This window comes from Callorhinchus milii, unplaced genomic scaffold (assembly GCF_018977255.1).
Source record: "Callorhinchus milii isolate IMCB2004 unplaced genomic scaffold, IMCB_Cmil_1.0 Scaffold11, whole genome shotgun sequence".
NCBI classification, from domain to species: Eukaryota; Metazoa; Chordata; class Chondrichthyes; order Chimaeriformes; family Callorhinchidae; genus Callorhinchus; species Callorhinchus milii.
In genome coordinates this window covers 1,292,895-1,313,072 of record NW_024704752.1, presented here as the reverse complement: position 1 = coordinate 1,313,072, position 20,178 = coordinate 1,292,895, and the positions used below count along the sequence as shown (strand labels likewise).

Sequence of the window (20,178 nt, the reverse complement as noted above, 5' to 3'; positions counted from 1 at the left end):
CCACAAGCATTGCTGTAAGTGCTGGGTACAGGGACGCAACCTCTCGTTGGCTGAGAAAGAAAGTAAAGTCAGTGTGAGAGCGGTTTCTGTGTCACGCTGCTTCGGATCTACATGTTTCGCCCACAAAGTGTACAGTTAATTCACTTTACAGTATATTCTGTGAAGTGCTCTGAGACGTATCAATGACGTGATAAGTCGCTATATCAAAAGCAAGGATTATTATTACAAATCTCTTTTTGTTGCAAATTGCACTTTTAACAAGTTTTCTGATTTATAGATGAAACATCAGACATTGATATTATTGAGCAGGAAACAACTGTGATAGCAGAAGCAGCGTCTCCTGGGGCAGCAGTGGTAAGTGATGGTGGGAGTGGGGGAAGATGAATGATTATTAAATAACTGTCATAATGTCAGAATAAGAATGAAATCGATGGTGTTGAACAATACAAGCTGAAACTGTGGGAGGAAAACAAATTTGGGATGCTGTGGTAAATCTGTTCAAACAGTTCAGTGATTTGCATCATTTAGGACCTTTAAGAAGAGGCTTTAATATTTTTCATCGCCTGGACATTAGATATATGCGCTCCAGCATGGCAGAGAGGAAAGTCCCGGGTTTGTTATCTGCAGGGACAATGATGATTTTATTGAATTGGAATTTTTTTTAAAAAGCCATGTTTCTCTTTAGAACTGTGTATTTGGTTTGTGTAACTGGTTCGGAGTGAATTTTCCATGAGTATGGATTTAATTTTCATGAGGGAGGATTTGTCCTAACGGAATTAGAGTAGAGAGCTCCAGTCGGGAGCGAGCACCAGGACAGACATGAGGGCTAAATGGCCTTTTTTTACTGTAATCTCTATGGTGCTACCAAACACAAGCCCACAGTGCAGTAGAGGTCACCAGATTTCAGCAGGTTTGCGATGTCAGAGCGAGGGGTACTGGGAGGAAATGTTGTTTCCATGTTTCCTGTACGCATTTCCCTCATAACATGGGAGCTTCCTCAATCAGGACAGTTCTTCATTTACTTTGGAAAAAAATCTTTAGCGAAAAGCTGTCATAGACAGGTTAGTGAAAGGAGTGATGGAATATCTGTCACTGTGCTGCTTCCCAGCTGGTCAAGGTTCATCAACGTGGAGTCCTGTAGCTCAGTGGTTAGAGCACTCCCTTTGCAAGTGAGAGACCTGAGTTCATTTCCAGGCAGAGGGCGAAACCTTGGGCAAGTTTCCTTACTCCACACAGAGCCTAATAATAATCCCTTCAAAAACCAAAAACAATAATTAATTGGTCATTTTCAATCTACGACTGTTTGTGGGACATTGCTGTGCGCAATTGGCTGCCGCGTTCGCCCACAAATATACAGTCAATTCACTTTGCAGTATGTTCTGTGAAGCGCTTTGGGACGTCCTCCCGACGTGAAAAGCGCTATATCAAATGCAAGGATTATTATTATTATTATATCAAGTCCAGTTACAGCTCCCTCTACCCACACAACAGGGTCTAAAATCTGGAGATTAATGCAGGGATAGTCTGAACTCCATAAATGGTAAACCAATGTAAATGACATGCTTCCACCAAGTATTAGCTTTTTTAATAATAATAATCCTTGCATTTGCCATATCACGTCGTTGAAAGATATCTGAAAGTGCTTCACAGAATTTATTGTAAGTGTCTTATGTATTTTGTGGGTGAAATACGGCAGCCAATTGCGTACATAAGTGGCCCACAAATAATCGTGGATTGAGTGACCACAAATTTTTTTTTCTGGAGGAATTATTCCGCCTGGAAAACGATTGCCAGTTGACTAACTGCCAATTGTTCCTACTTACTGCGAGATGAACAGAGGCGTGTAGAGTAAGGAAACTTGGATAAGGTTTTGCCTCACTCCGGAATCAAACCCGGGTCCTCTCACTTGCGAGGCGAGTGGTCGTACCACTGCACTACAATTTTGGTTGGCCGACAAAAGAATCATTAGAAATAACTAAAATAACATAGGTTTATGCCATAAACGAAGAAATATTCAATCAAGAAACATTTGTTTTATTGGCCAACTATAGAGGTTGTTGTGATAGATGGAGAGGATTGGGGATGGACATTCCACAATCCCAGCATTATGTTCTCTTCTCTAACCAATACTAACATGGTACTGGCCTGTGTGAAGAGTGCCCTGGGACTTACTTGGATCAGATGTACTGTAACGTCGAGCTCCATCCGTTAATTTCTTGTAAATCTGTACAAACAGATCCCAGTCAATTATATTCAATCGTGTTGAGTTATTGTTGTGTACAAACTGCATGTGTATAGGTACAGTTACTACTGGGTGTCGCGCTCCACTACTGTCAAGTGCTCTGGGACACTGCCCTGTGAGAGGGGAGCTATATAAATGCAAGTTGTTGTTGTATTTTTAAGAGAAATTTAACCGGCAGCAATCAGAGAAATCACAAGTCAGAGGCAGCCTGGTGGGGGCTCTCTGGATCTCTATCGCACAGTCCTCACAGCTCGTCCTCTCCCCACCTTTAAAGCTCGCCTCAAGACTTACCTTTGCACCACGCTTTCAGTCACCTTACTGCACGCCTCTCCACCAACCCCCCCCCCCCCCCCCCTCATGTCCAGTCAATTCTGAAAAGCATTCTGAGATGTCCTCCTGACTGGAAAAGTGCTAAATAAATGTAAATTGTAAAAAAATGAATTACCAATTTGCTAAATTCTGCACGCTATGAAATGCTAAGTAAATAAGAGTAAATCTAGATCCAGGGAGAAATTTCTCCCTCACCCCTTGGGTGAATCGGGTAAATGAAATTGACAACCACAACACACAAATTGCGGTCCTAACACAGCAAAGTCTCATACAGTATTTCTCAATCCCAGCAGTGGCTGAGATCATTTAGATTTAGATTTTGTGTGTATGTATGTGTTGGTTGAATGCATCCTGGTTTTATCCACACACACACACACACACACACACACACGACTCGCTCAAGTTTTGCAAAGTGGGTGTTGGACTTTGGTTAGCAAAGGAGGCAGCCACTCACTCGCAAATTGGTGTGGAAGAGGCGGTGGGGTGTGCCTGGCTCGGCCAAGTGCTTCTACATACCCTGGGCATAATGTAGAAAGTCAACACAGCAAGAAAAACACAGCCGAAGTAGCCGAGCAGGAATATACAGACGTGTGGACAGAAGCCATGGTGAAGCGATGGCGGAGGTGGGGGCTCCCAGAACCTCTTAACTCTTTTAAGCAAATCCGTGGCTCTACGGACGAGGAACCACTCATGGGTGGCACAGCTGGGTGGCTGTGCTGTGCTGGGTGGGGGGTGCGAGCTGGTCGCAGGCATTGTGACAGTCGCTGCTGTCTGCATTGTGACAGGCACACACTGGGCTATATTGTGACTCATAGCTTCATAGATGTCACTGACATCTGCAGCCATCGCAGACTGAGCCCATCTGAGTGGACCCGTTGGAATCAGAGAATTATGAGGCGTTGGAAATAGGAGGTCGCCCTCTCTTCCTCCAAAAGGCTGTGGATTAAACCTGAAACCATTAAATTTTTGAAGACTGAGGTGGATAGATTTTTATTAGGTCAGGATATCGAGGGATATGGGGCAAGGGCAGGTAATTGGAGTTGAGGTGCAGATCAGCCATGATCTAATAGAATGGCCTCCTCCTGTTCCTATGTGTGATGATGATGTGATGCAGTTAAGGACTGAGTTACTGCAAAACAAATTCACTGCGGAGCTACAAGAAAATCAAACGGTTCTGTTGTTTTGGGGGTTATGTTTGGTTGCTGTTGTACGGTGAGACAGCACTGACTTTATGGTAGTCAGATAATGTAAGTGGCAGCACCAGTTGGATCAATAAGATGGTTGAGAAGAGGGCGAATGCACGGCCCCTCAACATTTCAAACCCCGGCTGGATTGTAGTTTTCGGGTGGGTATGAAACTAATGACAATCTGATAACAGAATAAATCTGATTAAGCGTTTGATATTCATTTTGAGAATTCCCTATAAGTTCTGTCTGGTCGCCCAGTGGTGTCGAGATTAATCCTTCAGCCTCTCTGCCCCCACTCTCTGGAACTCCATCCCACATTCCCTTCGTCTCACTCCCTCCCTTGCCTCCTTCAAGGTACACTCAAGACCCTCCTCTTCGGCCATCTTCCTACCCTCTCTGCCCTCCCTGATCCCAATAACCCAACCACCCTCCGCTCAGGTCCTGATCTGTGACTGTTGGGCACCTTGGCAGGTCCTCCCAGGCGCTTTACAAATGTAATTTTGTATTGCATTAATCTTTTATTCTCGGAGACTCCAAGACAATCGGGGAGAATCGGCAGCCAGAATTGAAGGGTCTTCATTTATTCATTTCTCAAAAGAAATTCAGCACCATTTTGAAAGAAACAATCAACAAAACAACAACAAAACAATCGGTCAAGAATGAAGCATGAAAAGAAAAAAAAAATTGACATTTAACCAAAATACAGATTTGCATATTTAAACCACAAAAGAAAAGGTTGTTCAGAGTGGCTGTAGAAAAATGTGATAAAAGTGATCAGCAGACGTATGATTCCTGGAGGAGTTTAGATCAGTGCTCCCAGTCTTGGAAAACTGGGTTTGTTACCGAGATGGGCTCTGTCGGGTGGAGGTGAGCAGCGGCTCCAATCGTGAGACTTTTCCTTCTCCTGAGTGGCAACAATAAACAAAAGGGTTTCAGATTCAGTACTAATGGGATACACCAGTGCAGAAGAATAAATTAGATCAATTCTACTGTAGCATTCCTGACCGGAAATACTTTTCCCCTCACGCGCTGTTCATTCGCCTTATTGGAAACCGTAAACAAGCGTGGCCTCTGACAGGGGAAAACCGCATGCGTTTCACCCGCACCGTATTGCTCTTAATGACTTTCAAACACAAAGACTGAACAGTACTTCAAAACTGTAAAGACACTACATGATTATGAAGGGCGCGATATAAATGCATGCGTAGGTATTACCAGTGCTGGCAGCACCTTCACTGTATTAAAACGCAGAAATGTATCCCATGTTTTCAGCCTATGTTTGGAAGAGGAAGCCTGTGATTCACTCCCAAACCAGAGTTGGCCAGTTGTGGCGGGTGTTAATCGGGAGAGACTGGGGTGGGGGAGGAAAGAATGTAGCTCCCACCCATGTAACAGTTTTTTTTATTTAAAAATGATCTCGGAGCTGAGAGTACTGTTTACTGATAATTCATTGTATTTCCGATCAGAATTTACTCTCGTTAAGCAGATTGTTTCAAACTACTCTTTAGGAGAGGAGACACTGCCGCCGTCTCTCTGATTGTGTTCATAAGTTAGGGAAAAGCTCCCCTACCCTCGTAGTTCAATGGCTGTGCTCTCAAAATAGGACTTTGTGATTCTAATTAAGATCAGAGGCGAGTTTCTACTGTCTCCGACCTTCTGCATGTCCCTCATGCCCCCCAATCCACCATTGCACCTCCCGAAGTGAAAGGCACGATACAAATGTAATTTTGTTGTTATTGTTGTGGTTGGTGGCCGCACTTTCAGCCACTACGCCCCGAAACTCTGGAACACTCTATCCGTCTGTCTTGCCCCTTCCTTCCCCATTTTCAGATCGCGCCTGAAGACCTTCCTTTTCGACCGTGCCTCTGGTCACTTCTCCCTTTCCCCGGCTTGGCGTCATGCTTCACCACTGTCAAGCGCTCTGGGACGCTAACCTGCATGAGTGGTGGTATATACGTGCAAGTTGTTGTTGAGTTTGGGTAAAGAGGATGCTTCGCCCTTTTGATGAGATACTCGCAGAACATCCACCAAACTTATTATCTGTATTCTTGTCTCTCACACTTCCTGGTAACCTGTTCCATCTGTGGATTGTCTCTCTATGTAAAGAAATACTTCCTGATGTCTGTCCTCAATTTCATAGAATCTGACAGCACAGAAGGAGACCATTCGGCCTATTGTGCCTTTGCCGGCTCTTTGAAAGAGCAACCCAACCAGTCGCACTCCCCCGCTTTTACCCCATAGCCCTGACAACTTGCCCGTTTCAATTGTCAAAGTGGCTAGAGAAATGTCACCTGTAGAGGGATGTCCACGTGGTCAGCGCGATCAATGCAACAATGCCAATGATGCCAATTGACACTGAGAGCGCAGTGATTAACGTGGTCTTATCTGAGATAAAAGAGAAACAAGGAAATAATTAGTCTTCACATTTACAGCACACCAAACAAGGATTCCTTCCGTATTTCTGAATCTATTTACAAAGCAGAGCATTTGTTCCGGCAGTTTTGAAGGGAAAGTTGCCTTTTTATATCAAAAATGGATTTACTCTAACCTTTGGAATGATCTGAATGTCCTGTCAGAAAGCAGTACTAAATGCGTTAGCAATTGAAACCTCTGAAGTTAATATTCATAGAAAACTATTGGCCTATTGTACCAATCAGAAAGATTTTTTTCCTCTACTTTCCAACTCTGAAGATGGCTTGTTACCCCAACGCACACTCCGGGGTCCCTAACCCTTGTCTCCCCTATTCACATCCATCTTATTAAATCCTTTCCCAATGGATTTTAAGTCGCGCCCTCACAACAGCTGCAAGAGATAAAACACTCCGGGGCCACGAGGTTTCAAATCTTTCTTACCATTCTGTGAACTTTCCTCCTCACAATAGCGACCATTGTGTGACATCGGACATTGGCACAAGAAGTTCTGCGAGCCCTTCGCTCCATCAGTCACCTGCTTACAGGTTCCACCATTTGCACAGGGGTTATTGAGGCATGGACCGGCTGCACAGGAACAGAAGTGGAGTATATAAACACCTTCATACAAACTATCTCTGTGCTTTGAGCAGCAGTCTCATTGATGCTCAGCTCTTTTGTGAGTAGAGTCCCTAGCTTTACCCAACTGATCAACAATAACAAAATCCAATCTCAGGAACAATTTTACCGCCTTGGATGTATGTAGTATCAAAAGAGTGGAACATGGATTTTGGTTCACGGTAAAACATGTTAAGACATATTTGCTGATAAGAATAAGAGAAGCTTTTACCCCGGAAGCATCCGCGAGTATAGTTAGCATTGGTGCAGGTTGTGCTGAGATCACAGTGTAGTTTGCTACACTGTACAGCCGCCGTGTCAATGCATCTGCAATCTTCAGAACAGTCCTCAGTGACGAATCTGTCTCCAATCTGTCAGAAAACAGGCACGTCAATCACATCACGTACACGAGTGTTCGAAACAGAAGCAACCGGTTATGTCATCACCGTGAAATAAAACAAGTACCTCGTGTGTTAAGCTAAACTTACCTCATAGTATTTTCCCCGATGGACACATCCACATTCTCTGAAAGGTACACACTTGAAGTCACTGAGTACAAAGCCGGGCAGGCATTCACAGCCCTCAGTACAGGGAGCGTCGCACTCTGATGGGGCGGCTAGATCAGCACAAGAAGCGGGGCAGGATGATGTACATGCTTTGTACTGGCTGTTCTTCGGGCATGTCTTTGCTACGGATTGTAACAAAATAAGGTTAATCTTGAGCTAAAACACGTACAAGCGTTTTCTAACAGCGCAGTCAGTGCCAATAACACAGGAAGTTATTTATTATGTCAAATACTGTGACAATGTGAGATTTGGCTGTATCAAAGCGTGTTTCAACAGGATTGCTATCTGTATGACTTTCTATGGTAAAAGGCATTTGACAGTTTGATCTCCTCGGTGGCTCCCTGGCTCTACTCTTGACAAACGTCAAACTAATCTAACAGTGCCACCGTGTGTCAACCTTTTTGGTATCTTGTACTGTTGTACCTCTGCTTATTCAGACCAAACACGGCACAGCATGAGTGAACCACTGAAGTCATGATGGTGAAATCACAAAACTTTTTGTGAATAAATAGTTTACAACATTGTGTGACAATGTGGCAGCGGTGGTGTTGGGGGGGTGTTTCTGGGGAGTTTCTTGTTATCCCAAAATAAAAATTAAAACTTGTTTTTTGTGCAAAGTTGCATGTTTTACAATTTGTCACAATCCCCAAAAAGTAGAAACAACAATAACTACAAATTACATTTTGTATAGCGCCTTTCACATCAGGAGGATTTACCAGGATTTATTTACCTTTTCGAAAAATCTTTGTCAAACAAACACAGTGAAGCACTTAGAGAACGTCCTTGTGACATGTAAGATGTACATTGTATTGTAAGTGGTGAAAATATGCCTCTTTTTAAGCCATCAATGTGTGACTTGATTATACTGTATCAATACTGCAACATGATATGAATCCAATAATACTAACTCAGCTGAAATATTTTATCTCTATTTCAAATAACATAGAGTATATATTTTTAAGATCAGTAGAGCTTTGCAATAAATCCTCTTTCTGGCTTTTCGGTTGTAAAGATTAGTTCACTTCAACCACTATATAGAAGTACATACCACATGAAGTCTTTTTCCGCCAATCTCCCACGATCACAGCTTGTTCCTGACAGTGCAGGGTGTACTGTTCCAGGCTCGGGCACAAGCTCTCGGTGGTGTTAAACACAGCGCACATTTCAAACAAACATCTCCTACAAAACATGGTTTAAAAGTTTATCAACAGCTCCTGGATGCTATCCTGCGTGAAGGGCAGTATATAAATGCAAGTTGTTGTTGTTATTCTTGCTGGTTGGTTAATCGGTAACAAGGGGAGCGTGAGCTCAGGATTGCCACTGTAGGAGTCAAAGAGAGGATTTTTTTTCTTATGTTCAAGGGTTTTTAGAATATGCTTTGGCTTAAGTGACTAGCAATGGTAAAACCATGACATCTGGTGAATTTGGATGTGGGAGCAATATCAGTCAGGCACTGTGAGAATTCTTGGCTCCAAATAGTATCAACAACAACGACAAATTACATTTATATAGTGTCTTTCATATTGGTAGAATGTCCCAAGGCGCTGGACAGTTAAGGGTCAAAAAATCTTTTAATATACACCAGAAGAATAAACAAGCCTAGTTTAAAATCATGTCCAAAAGATTGGCACCTCCGAAATCTGAGATCGATAGATTTTTAAAAACTAAAGGGATTAAGGGATGTGGGAAAATGGAATTAGGTTAGAAAATCAGCCATGATCTTATCAAATGGCGGGTCTCGAAGTGCCGAATGGCCTACTCATGCTCCTATTTCTTATGTTCTTATAATATAGCGCTCCCTCTGTGCTATACTGGAGTGAAAGCCTTATTTCTGAGCTCAGGTCCTAATATGAGACTCAGACTCACAAACCTGAGAGTGCTGCTACCCCACTGGGCCAGACTGAGTGAAAAGTAATCATACGTTGGTTCAATATACATACGTACATTTGATATTGCGACGGTGAGATGAATTGATGGCAGCTGCTGAATGGGCCTTGAGGATCAGAAAGGATTCCACAGTAGTCTGTGCTGCTTAGAAGCTTCAAGTTGCCATCGCTGCACTGCAATTCAGACCCAGTGACTAGTTTAACATTTTCTAGCTCTTCATCTGTCATAACGTCTCGCCTGCATTCCAACAAAAAGTAAGACATATTAAATCATCTTTCTACTAAACCTGGGTTCAGGCTTACCCAGCATAAAGAAGAAATGGAGATGTATGTAATTATAATCAGCGTTTTATGTGCGACTGAGAACACTAATTACTCCAGGGCAATTGGAAGATATATTGTATCCACTGTATAAATGAGTCTGTATTAATACCCCATTTATTCACACTATAATAATAATACATTTGCATAGATATATCTACTGAAGATAGTTAGAGCTAAATATGTGATGGAATAATTTTTACTCACCTGTGAATTTTATCTTAATTTTATGAAGAGAATGCGGTTGTCTTTGGATGTAGTGTTTTCAGAATACAAGTTGATAATATATAATATATATAATAATATATAATAATAATCACATTTGATATAGCACCTTATTGCATCATCAAAAAATCTCAGGATTTACTGTAGTGTGTAGTGACTGTGTATTTTGTAGTCAAAAGCGGCAGCCATTTGGCACACAGCAATATCCCAGAAACAGCCATGAAGTAGATGACAAATTTTATTTGGCCAGGACACTGGGACTCACTGCCTTCTCTTTTCGGATGGTGCCAAGCGATGGTTAACGTCCACCTGATTGGCTGTTGCGATTACTCAGTTTAATGTCTCAACCTAAGCACCTCCAGTAATGCAATGCTCCCCCAGCACTGAAGCTTATTCAGTGCTAAGTGAGCCATCAGGTTTTCTCCTTGTTACTTTCTGAGTTAGTTGATCTCAGTCAACGACCAATTTGAGGCATGACTGACTCTAGTACCTTTGGGTTACAAAGAAAAATCAACCAAGTGACCCAATTTTTTTTAAGGGATTGTTACCCCTGGAAAGCAATCCGCCAATCAACTAACAACCAGGTTCCCACTTACTGCTAGGTAAACCCAGGTGTGTGGAGTAAGGAAACTTTGACCCTGCCCGGGAATCAAACCCAGGTCCTCTCGCTTGCGAGACGAGTGCCTACATGGCTGCACTTTTGCAAGCTGGTGTGGAGTTCGATTGAGGACAGGATTAAGAAAAACAAGCAAGCCTAAGATTAAACTCTTAACTGAGAATACAGTGCTCCCTCTGTGCTACAGTGGATGAATGCCTCATGTATGAGCTCAGGTCCTGATGTTATGGCCCCCCCTCCCCCACCCTACATGGTCAAATGACTGCCAACACTCTCTCTCTAAATTACATGAATACTTGTCTCTTGGAAAAAATGTCAGGATAATTTATGGAACTCAGCTCCAGTAGAAAAACACTACAATATTATTATACATGTACGTCACCAGCCCTACCCTACCTTATCCTGCACACAGATGTTGGTGTGAGAGAGTAAATGTAAACCCTACCTCCGCCTGCTTGCAGTTCCAGGTTCCCTGGGGACAGGGCTATTTCTGTCGACCTCCCAACTCTCAACAAATTCTTTCACATTCGTCACTCTTGTACCATCAGCTTTCACAAAGTCATTTCTGCTGTTCCCATCAAAGGTCCCACACAGTCCTTCCACCATGTTCTTGTAGGTGACAGGAACAGTGATGTCTGGAGAGAAGAGTAAATATACACAATTCTGATAATGTCCTGGGTTAGTGGGAGTGCTGGTGGATCAATAAGTTACGATTTTCTCATTTCATTTCTCATCAATTTATAATTCAATCCCAAATTCACAAGATGTTTGATTCATTGCTTTAAAAGTTTTGCCCATTTGTCTTAAATTGCTGCTCACTCTCACACTGGGATCTCTCTATTCTAATCCCATTCCCCTGTTCTTTTCCCATTGTGTCCAAATCTCTGACTGTCCAGCACCTTGAGATGCCCTCCCGACGTGAAGGTGCTAAAAAAATGTAATTTGTTGTTGTTGATGTTGTCTGTGCTGGTCTTAGCTCCCCCACCGGAACGCTCTATTCTTATCCCAATCCTTCTCTCTTTCCCTATATTTTATGTGTTATTTCTTTTCAATTCCCTATATTAGATTCTCTTTTAACCTTGTGCCAGTGAAAATATTTCATGTGCTCCATTTCCAGCTATGAGTAACGTAATGTAGTACCTGAATTCTCGTCCCCGTCAAAGCTCACAGACAGACCGAAGCTGGTTTCCAGGTAAAGTCTCTCTGCTCTCTGGTAAATGTGGAGACCATCAGGAAACTGGACATAAGACTTAACGAGTTCACCATCCACCTAGAATCAAAGTTAATTATAATAATAATCCTTGCATTTGATATAGCACCTTATCAAGACTACGACACATCTTCACAGAATATACCGTAAAGTGAATTGACTTTTTTTTGTGGGTGAAATTATGGGCTAAGAATGTGCACAAATGACTGTAGGGTGGTCCTAGCTGGACAAGCAGCAGGGAAGCTTACCAGACAGCGCTCTCAATAGCAAAGCTGGTTAGATTCCAGCAGTTACCCCAACGCACACTCTGGGCTCCCCCAAGCCTCAGCTCTTGCCAACCCCCACCTAATACTCTCTGGAATTAGGAAATCAAGATGTGTCCCTCCAGGGAGAGAGAGAGAGAGAGAGCGAGCATTCCCAGCAATCTATCGCTGGGATTTCCATGTGTAGGTAGGATGCATGGAATTCTCAGTTTTGGGGTGGATACTCTTAAGCACAGTGATGGGTTTCTGTATGTGTGGGATACCCGGCTGACCCCCTGCCCCCACCCCGCCCCCCAAAAACACTCCCAATGCGGCTTCCGTTAAGATTTGCAAACTCAGCATGCACAATAATTTGAACCATCAAGCTCCCATTCTGTAAGCTACATGTCTATCAACCACACCATCGGGCTTCCCTGCATCTCTGTAAATGTCTGAGATTTGTTAGATCCGTGTTTTAGCTTCTGCACGACATGTGAATGAGGCTAAATGCAGGTTTCACAAACTCACCACAAGTTTCCTCCCCTGCTTGAGCTGAACTGTGTGGTTATACACTTCAATGATGATCTCTTTCTTGTACGTGATGCCACTGCTTCCCTTCCATGGTACATTCTTGACTTCAACCTTGAACTCTTCCAATCGGTCAGAAATGTCAAAGGTTTGCGCCAGAACGTACGTACGTTTGCCCTGGAACTGGTGAGCGAGCCCATCAAATGGCATGGAGAGGGCTCCAGAGAGGGCACACTTAACAAATCCTGTATAACAGAAAGTCACTTTAGATCATCACCAACAGTGCGGACCGACTCAGCAAGAGGAGGTGAACACATAGTTCAAATTAAAAGATTTGCAGACAGTGGTGACATGGTTCACATGTCTTAAGAAGGCAGCGGAGGCAAATTATGCCAGAAAATTCAAGAGGGAATTAGTTAAATGCAGAAGAAACTAGTTCAGGGATACTCAAACTAGGAATAGTGAAAGATTATTTAACTTTGGGAGATGTTCTCAGTCTTTTACATTCCTACATCTATATTATTAACTAGAATTAAAAATAAGCAGGTAATATATAGCTGGAAGATACCTATATAGTATAGTTTACTTACTTTGCATGTGCAGAGGATACATTATAATAATCTTGCATTTAATATAACGCCTTATCAAGTCATCGAGATGTCTCAAACTGCTTCACAGGATCTACTGTAAATTGGATTGACTGTGTATTTTATAGGCAAAACACAGGCAGCGTACAGCAATGTCCTATCAACAGCCATGGAGTGAGTGAACAATTTTGTTTTGAACTCCCTTCTCTTTTCGAAAAGTGCCATGGGATCTTTAACATCCACCTTAAGTCAGACAGACCCTCGGTGTAATGTCTCATCTGAAGTTCAGCACCTCCGACAATGTGTCAGCCCCCTCCCGCCCCCAGCACTGCACTTGAGCGTTGGCTTAGACTGTGTGATTCTATGTCCCGGCGTGGGGCTTGAACCCACAATCGATTGGGTATATCTTACAATTGATGAGTGAGCTGACTAGATAATTCACAAATAAAAAAGTCATGAATGAGTAATAGCTATTAATGGAACATAAATTAGACCTCATAGGTCTTCATAATGTGGTCCCTTTACATCAGACATAAAAAAGTTAATCCTTCCGAGTTAACTCATAAATGAGGTGTAACACTGCTGGGTTTAAATGTGTGCTGCATTCCTCTGTGATTAGATTTCACAACAGCCAGAGGTGCTGAAACTTCGAACTGTTCCTTACGGCCCTACAGCGCTTCTGAATGTTTAACACTGTAAGTGCTTATTCTCTTCCCGTGAATTCCTGAAACACCTCCACAATATAATAATAATCCTGATTCTACACCTGATTCTATTCTATAACCTGATTCCTACCATTCTATAGAAGGTTTTTGGAAGAAAGGGCAGGGGCACGGCATTAGATTAGGTTTCCAGTTGGACCTCAATAGTTTTGTGTACATACCAATATAGAACAGTTTGCTAATGTAATCACTGCAATGTAACTGGTGGAGCCACCCACAGTCAGGGCTGGGCACTAGCATGAGGCCTGGACACTGGTATGCCAAGTCGGTACATACCATTGGGTTTGCAGTTGTACTGTCCCTTTTTAGTGAGATCACAGATCTCATTGGCTTTGCAGCCATAGTCTTTACACTCCACCTTTCCACCTTTCTTACAGCTGCAGGTTTGGGCGCAGTGCTGGGTCAGCCATGTCTCGTCAATCTGAAAGAGTCAAACATTCGCATTTAAAAACTGCATACACGTAAACCCATAAGAACCAGAGAATGTTACAAAAAATGTTGCCTGGTTAAATATATATACATAGGTAAAACCAATATTTATCCCCAGATTGAACTCAACTCAAAGTTTATCAAGTACCAAACTCAGATCGAGGTATACTAGGATTACAAAGTATGGGTCTAATAATAACAATAATAAAAAAAAGATTGTTGTATTTGATACAGTGCCTTATCACATCATCAAGACATCTCAAAGCACTTCACAGGCTATACTGTAAACAACAACAAACTTAGATTTGTATAGCGCTTTTCACGTCAGACAGTCAGAGATTCGACCCGAGCTGGAGGTTGGGATTGGGGAGGGTAGAGAGCAGGGGGGGAAACAGGGTGATCGAAAGCACGGTCGAAGAGGAGGGTCTCGAGATGGGTCTTGAAGGAAGCAAAGGAGGGGGCGAGGCGGAGGGACTGCAGAATGGAGTTCCAGAGGGTGGGGGCAGAGTGGCGGAAGGCCTGCCTGACAATAGTGGGCCTACCTAGACAGGGGATGTGATGTATGCTGGAGCCCGCTGAGCGGAGGGAGCGAGCAGGACGGTAGGGGGTTAGGAGGTCGCAGTGGGGAGCAAAACCATGGGGATGGGGATGGGGGTGATAGGGTCTCAGAGTCTGGTGCGGGAGAGGACATGGGCTGCAGAGTTCTGGACGATCCATAGGAGGAAGGAGTTGGGGAGGCCGACAAACAAGGAGTTTGCATAGTCAAGCCTCGATATAATGAAAGTGTGTATGAGGGTTTCGGCGGCCTGCGGTGTGAGACAGTGGCAGAGTCAGGTGATGTTGCGGAGGTGGGGAAGGCAGAGTGGATCATGGCACAGATGTGGGGTAGAAAGGATAGTTGAGGGTCAAACAAAATGCCAAGATTCCGGACTGGCTTAGCAAGGTGGAGTGTGCAACCATGGATGGTGATGCTGTCAGTGCCTGAGGTGAGGAGGCACTGACAGGAGCCAACCAGGAGAGCCTCGGTCTTGTTCAACTGAAGAAAATTAGCTCTCATCCAGGACTTGATGTCTGACAGACATTCTTTCAGGACAGCAGTGGGTCCTGGAGTCGAGCGGGGAGGCAGAGAGGTAGAGTTGGGTGTCATCTGCATACATGTGGAAGTTGACCCCATGTCTGTGAATGATGTCACCAAGAGGGAGCCATATAGATGTTGAAGAGGAGGGAACCAAGGACAGAGCTCTAAGATGGTGCGGGGGCTAGAGAAGAAGACGTGGATTGACTGTGTACTTTGTGGGCGAAATGTCAATAAACAGAGCCCCAATATTGTGAGTGTGTATACTCTTGGTAGGAGCAGGGAGTATAGATGAGGTTTCCCACTCCACTGTTGCCCCACCAGCATAAATGCAGCATTGTTTACACCAGTAAAGGAGCAAGCTGGGTGCCACACTTACGTTATGGTAATCATTGTTCCCATCACGACAGCCGCAGTCGCTGACTGGAACACAGTGGTCGTCGCTCAGCACAAAGCCGGGCTCGCATGCACACCCTTCCACGCAGACAGAAGGCCTGTCGCAGCTGGCAGTCACATTGATGTTCCCACACGTGGGCGGGCAGGCTGGGGAGCAGCTCGTGTATACACTGTTTGGGGGACAAGCCAGAGCTGCAATAGAAAAAGAAAATTTCCTGGATGAGGTATTGTGTCCCTGGGGCCAAATTTGTCCTGTTTTAAGTTCAGCAACAAACTGAGCAAGAACGATAACATATTAAAACAGATAATAACAATAATAATCCTTGCATTTGATACAGCACCTTATCATCTCTTCGAGATGTCTCAAAGCGCATCACAGAATAAACTGTAAAGTGAATTGACCTTATATTTTTGGGGGAGAACTGCAGCAGCCAATTGCGCACAACAGAGAAACAAAGCCATTAATCCAACAAGCTTCTCCAGTAAGTGCCAGCATCAGCAATTGTGGTGAGTTCAGTTTCTTTTGTGTACATATCCCCGGATTTGGGTTACAAAATACGGTCACTCTATGTTAAGAGTGCTGAGGCTTTTAGAATACTATGTAATGTAATATATAAGTGCCAACGAAATAACAAAGGCCTATGGAATGTGGAATCCAGTGCAACCCCATTGTAACACATATCTTCATATTGCAAATTTAGTATTAACGCTTCTACTGCAATGCAACCCAACGGAAATGATGTCGGGGGATCACTGATGACTCGGCAGTTGGCCAAGAGGTCGTTGCCAGCTTCACTTGCACATACTTTATTAGCACTGCAGATGGTGGTACTCTCCCAGCGCTGACTGGCCAGTTTCCTCCACATGTACAGGAAGTTGGCCAGTCAAAGCTGGAAATGACGCCAGTAGTGACCTGACAATTCAGAAGTGGGTCCAGCAGCCATTTTGAGTTTTGCAGATCCATTAATAATGCAGGGGATAATTTTACGGACCCGAAGCGCTGCCTTATAACAGGGTCAGACTGTAAATCAGTGCCTCAGTTACTTACGGCAGAAAGTGCTGTTTCTCCATGAAATCACCGCTCCTACTTGCTTACAGACATCAACGTAACTCTGAATGTTATCACAGAGGGTCGAGTGCATGCCACCAAATTTGCACATATCATGCACGCAGTTGTTGATGAATAGCTCCGGGATAACCAGCGGGTGACAAACTTTGTACTTGGAGGACAGCAGTTCCTTGCATTGGGCATCGATAACTGCTCTCTCTCCCACAGGGCAAGAGAGACTCAAATCTGTTCTTTGATCTGCCAAACAGCTGGTAAAAGTAAAGGATATTAACTTTTAAACATAGACTATCCATTGCCTCAATATGTTGTGCTTCACTTACACCCCACTTACAAAGGTGAGTACATTTCTCATCACAATCTCAGATCAAATAGTCTGTATTGTTCCGTATTGTCTAAGGCTTTGACGCTTACCCTACGTTACTGTCTTCCTCGGACTTCCAGCTATTCCCAAATTCTGTTACATTGTGTGCAATGACACCATTGGGCATCAGCAGCTCATCTGTGCTTTGTCCATTGAAGTTGCCACACATACCACACACCTGGCGATACAGAAGAGGTTAGGCTATCACTCTGTGCTGTGCCATTCAACACCTAAGAAGATTACACCACATTGAAGCTTTCAAATCACTGCAACAATATATAAACCTGGAACCTACAAAACAAGAAGACTGGGGACAAAGCATAGCAGAGGATCCGCCAATCCTTGTCTACCCTTGACTTCTTAAGGTATTCCTGTAATTCTCTATCAATGAGACAGACATTCACCTTCATCTCTTGGTAAAGATTGCTTGCACGGCCATTTTATAGGAGGGAACAAAACATTTGTGTTGAACACTGTAGCATGATGTGTGGTGCTCGGATTGAATGCGCTGTGTGGCAATGCTCACTTTGGAGTGGTACGAATCCGGGAGATTGATCTCCACTTGGTGGTTTCCATCAAACTTCACAGTGGCTCCAAAGTCCGTCTCAAGCACTGTGTATATACCGCTGGTTGTGATTGTTATTCCTTTCAAACGCTGCTGAATTGGTAGTCGCACTCGTACTCCATTCAACTAGTGGATAAAACAGCATTAGACACAGACATATTTGATAGATCTTTTCACACCAACCTCTAAGAACACTAGAATGTTCAAGACTGGAAAAGACCACGAGAGCGAGTGCCCAAAGTAAAAATTATAAAGGGAAAAACATTTGTCTTGCACCATAAACAACTCTGATCTCATCATCTCCTGTCCTCCACCTATTTTTTTCCCTTTGACTTTCTTTCCATGCTTCTTCCTTCTCTGTTTGTTTTTATAAACTGCTCCCTTCCAAAAAACCCCAGTTCTGAGGTAATTGGCTGATTAATTAACTGGCTAATTCATTTTTCTCTCTCCATAGATGTTCTCAGCGACTTCTGTTTTTATACAAAAAATAGAAACACATTTTGGTTTCAGAATACTGATGGCAAGTTGATGAAACCTATTTTTAAAGGCAAACATGCCGATATCTGAGGTTTGATGATTTTCAAACATGGCCTGTTGAGTCAGTCAGCCAAGTGAGATCACAGTGATTTGGCAAGCAGGGAATTTGGGACAAACTGAACTAAAATGAGACAATTTGTGTTTTAAATTTTTTAAAAATTACTTGACTAGCAATCATGAGCTTTGAGTTCTCTGGCTTTCGAAACTGAGGACAAAGTGAAAGGTTTGGTTTGTCTCATGACACAACCATAGTGGTTGTAGCCAGAGTCCAACAAAAATATCTCTTAAACTAGACCCTCCTTTATCTCCTAATTCAGACCCAATAATGAAATAAGTATTGTACCTGGGAGAGCGATTTTTGTTTTGGTCAGCCGGGTGTCTGACACATGTGGAAATGCAACACCATGCTTAAAAATATCCAAACCAAACTGAGAATATTCCTATGCATGGTAATGGGAGACATTGGGACATAATAATAATAATCCTTTCATTTGATATAGCGCCTCGATACATCTCAAAGTGCTTCACAGAATATACTGTAAAGTGAATTGACTGTATATTTTGTGGGCGAAATGCAGCAGCTAATCGCGCACAGTATGTGCTGTGTGGGAGTTAGGTGGATATCAGCCACTATCCAGGAGCAATCAAACACGTTAATTTTCTCTTGCCCAACTCTGAAGCAGGTGATTCTTCACAAATAGGGAATGTTACAGAACTGGATGGTGAGATTGGTGTGGGATTTCAGTCTCTTTCTCACTTACCAAGACTCTCCTGCTTTTCTGCAGCGTGACACGGACATCGTACACATCCACATAGATCTCCTTGAGGAATGTGGCGTCAGGCTGCCCACGCTCCTCGTTCTTGCCAGTGATGGTGATGGGGATCACACTGCTGTTGTCACACACCTTCACCAGGGTGTACGCGCAGGTGCCGAAGAACGTGTACATTATCTTATCAAAGGTAAGGTAGTGAGGATCACCCACAACATAACAGGGGCCACTTCCTGGGAAAATAAGAAACTTTGATAAAATTTCCGAACAAAGCATTTCAAATGAATATTTCAACTTGAATAATACGATAGTTCAACACCACGTACTACGCCGTGCCAGTATTCTGTAGCAGAATTCAATGGGATGTTAAAAAAGAGATGGAAGCACACTTGGGAAGAAAGGTATAACAGATAGGTGAAAGTTGAGGAAGGTTGTACAGTTGATGTAGTGTATATGGACTTTCAAAAGATGTGTGATAAGGGGCCACATAATAGACAAGTTAGCAAAATTGAAGCCCATGTAATAAAAGGGACAGATACAAAATTAGCTGTTAAACAAAAAGCAGAGGTTGGTGGTGAATGGTTGTCTTTCAGACGAGAGGGAAGTATACAGTGGTGTCCTCCAGGGGTCAGGGTCCACTGCTCTTATTGATATACATAAATGACTTGGACTTGGGTATAGAGAACAAAATGTTAAAGTTTTCAGATGACACAAAACTTGGCAACGTTGTAAACAGTGAGGAGGATGGTAGCAAACTGCAGGAGGACATGCACAGACTGGAGAAATAGGCAGACACCTGGCAGATGAAGTTTAATAGAGGGAAGTGTAATGTGATGCATTTTGGGAGGAAGAATTAGGAGAGGCAACACACAACAGATGGTACAGTTTAAAGGGGGTTCAGGAGCAGAGAGACCTGGGGGTTCACATACACAGGTGTTTGGAGGTGGCAGAGCAGGTTGATAGAGCTGTTAAAAAAATCATATGGAATCCTTGGCTTTATAAATAGAGGCACAGAGTACAAAGACAAGGACGTGCTGCTCAACCTTCATAAGTCACAGGTTACGCGTCAGCTGGAGTATTGTGTCCAATTCTGGTCACCACATTTTAGGTAAGGATATCAAGACCTTGGAGAGGGTGTAGATTTACCAGAATAGGACCAGGGATGAGGGACTTTAGTTATGTGAAGAGACTGGAGAAGCTGGGATTGTTCTCCTGAGAGCAGAGGTTAATGGGAGATTTAATAGCAGAAATATGAGTATTATAAAAATTATGAGAGGTTTTGATAGA

At 43.3% G+C, this 20,178-nt stretch overlaps 1 protein-coding gene across 1 annotated transcript in view; it reads right to left on the bottom strand.

The window, feature by feature from the left end:
• Positions 1-4,319: 4,319 nt before the first annotated feature.
• Positions 4,320-20,178, bottom strand: part of LOC103191204 (zonadhesin-like) — a 57,575-nt gene continuing 41,716 nt past the window's right edge. The window contains exons 40-55 of the mRNA XM_042339209.1: positions 18,883-19,124; positions 17,546-17,710; positions 17,070-17,197; positions 16,638-16,906; positions 15,573-15,781; positions 13,966-14,110; positions 12,381-12,625; positions 11,541-11,670; positions 10,846-11,035; positions 9,297-9,476; positions 8,401-8,531; positions 7,275-7,474; positions 7,019-7,157; positions 6,613-6,756; positions 6,051-6,144; positions 4,320-4,663 (exon numbers count right to left, since the gene is read on the bottom strand). Coding sequence (XP_042195143.1) covers positions 4,567-4,663; positions 6,051-6,144; positions 6,613-6,756; positions 7,019-7,157; positions 7,275-7,474; positions 8,401-8,531; positions 9,297-9,476; positions 10,846-11,035; positions 11,541-11,670; positions 12,381-12,625; positions 13,966-14,110; positions 15,573-15,781; positions 16,638-16,906; positions 17,070-17,197; positions 17,546-17,710; positions 18,883-19,124 — 2,708 coding nt within the window. The 3' untranslated portion in view covers positions 4,320-4,566. The remainder of the gene's footprint in view (positions 4,664-6,050; positions 6,145-6,612; positions 6,757-7,018; positions 7,158-7,274; positions 7,475-8,400; positions 8,532-9,296; positions 9,477-10,845; positions 11,036-11,540; positions 11,671-12,380; positions 12,626-13,965; positions 14,111-15,572; positions 15,782-16,637; positions 16,907-17,069; positions 17,198-17,545; positions 17,711-18,882; positions 19,125-20,178) is intronic.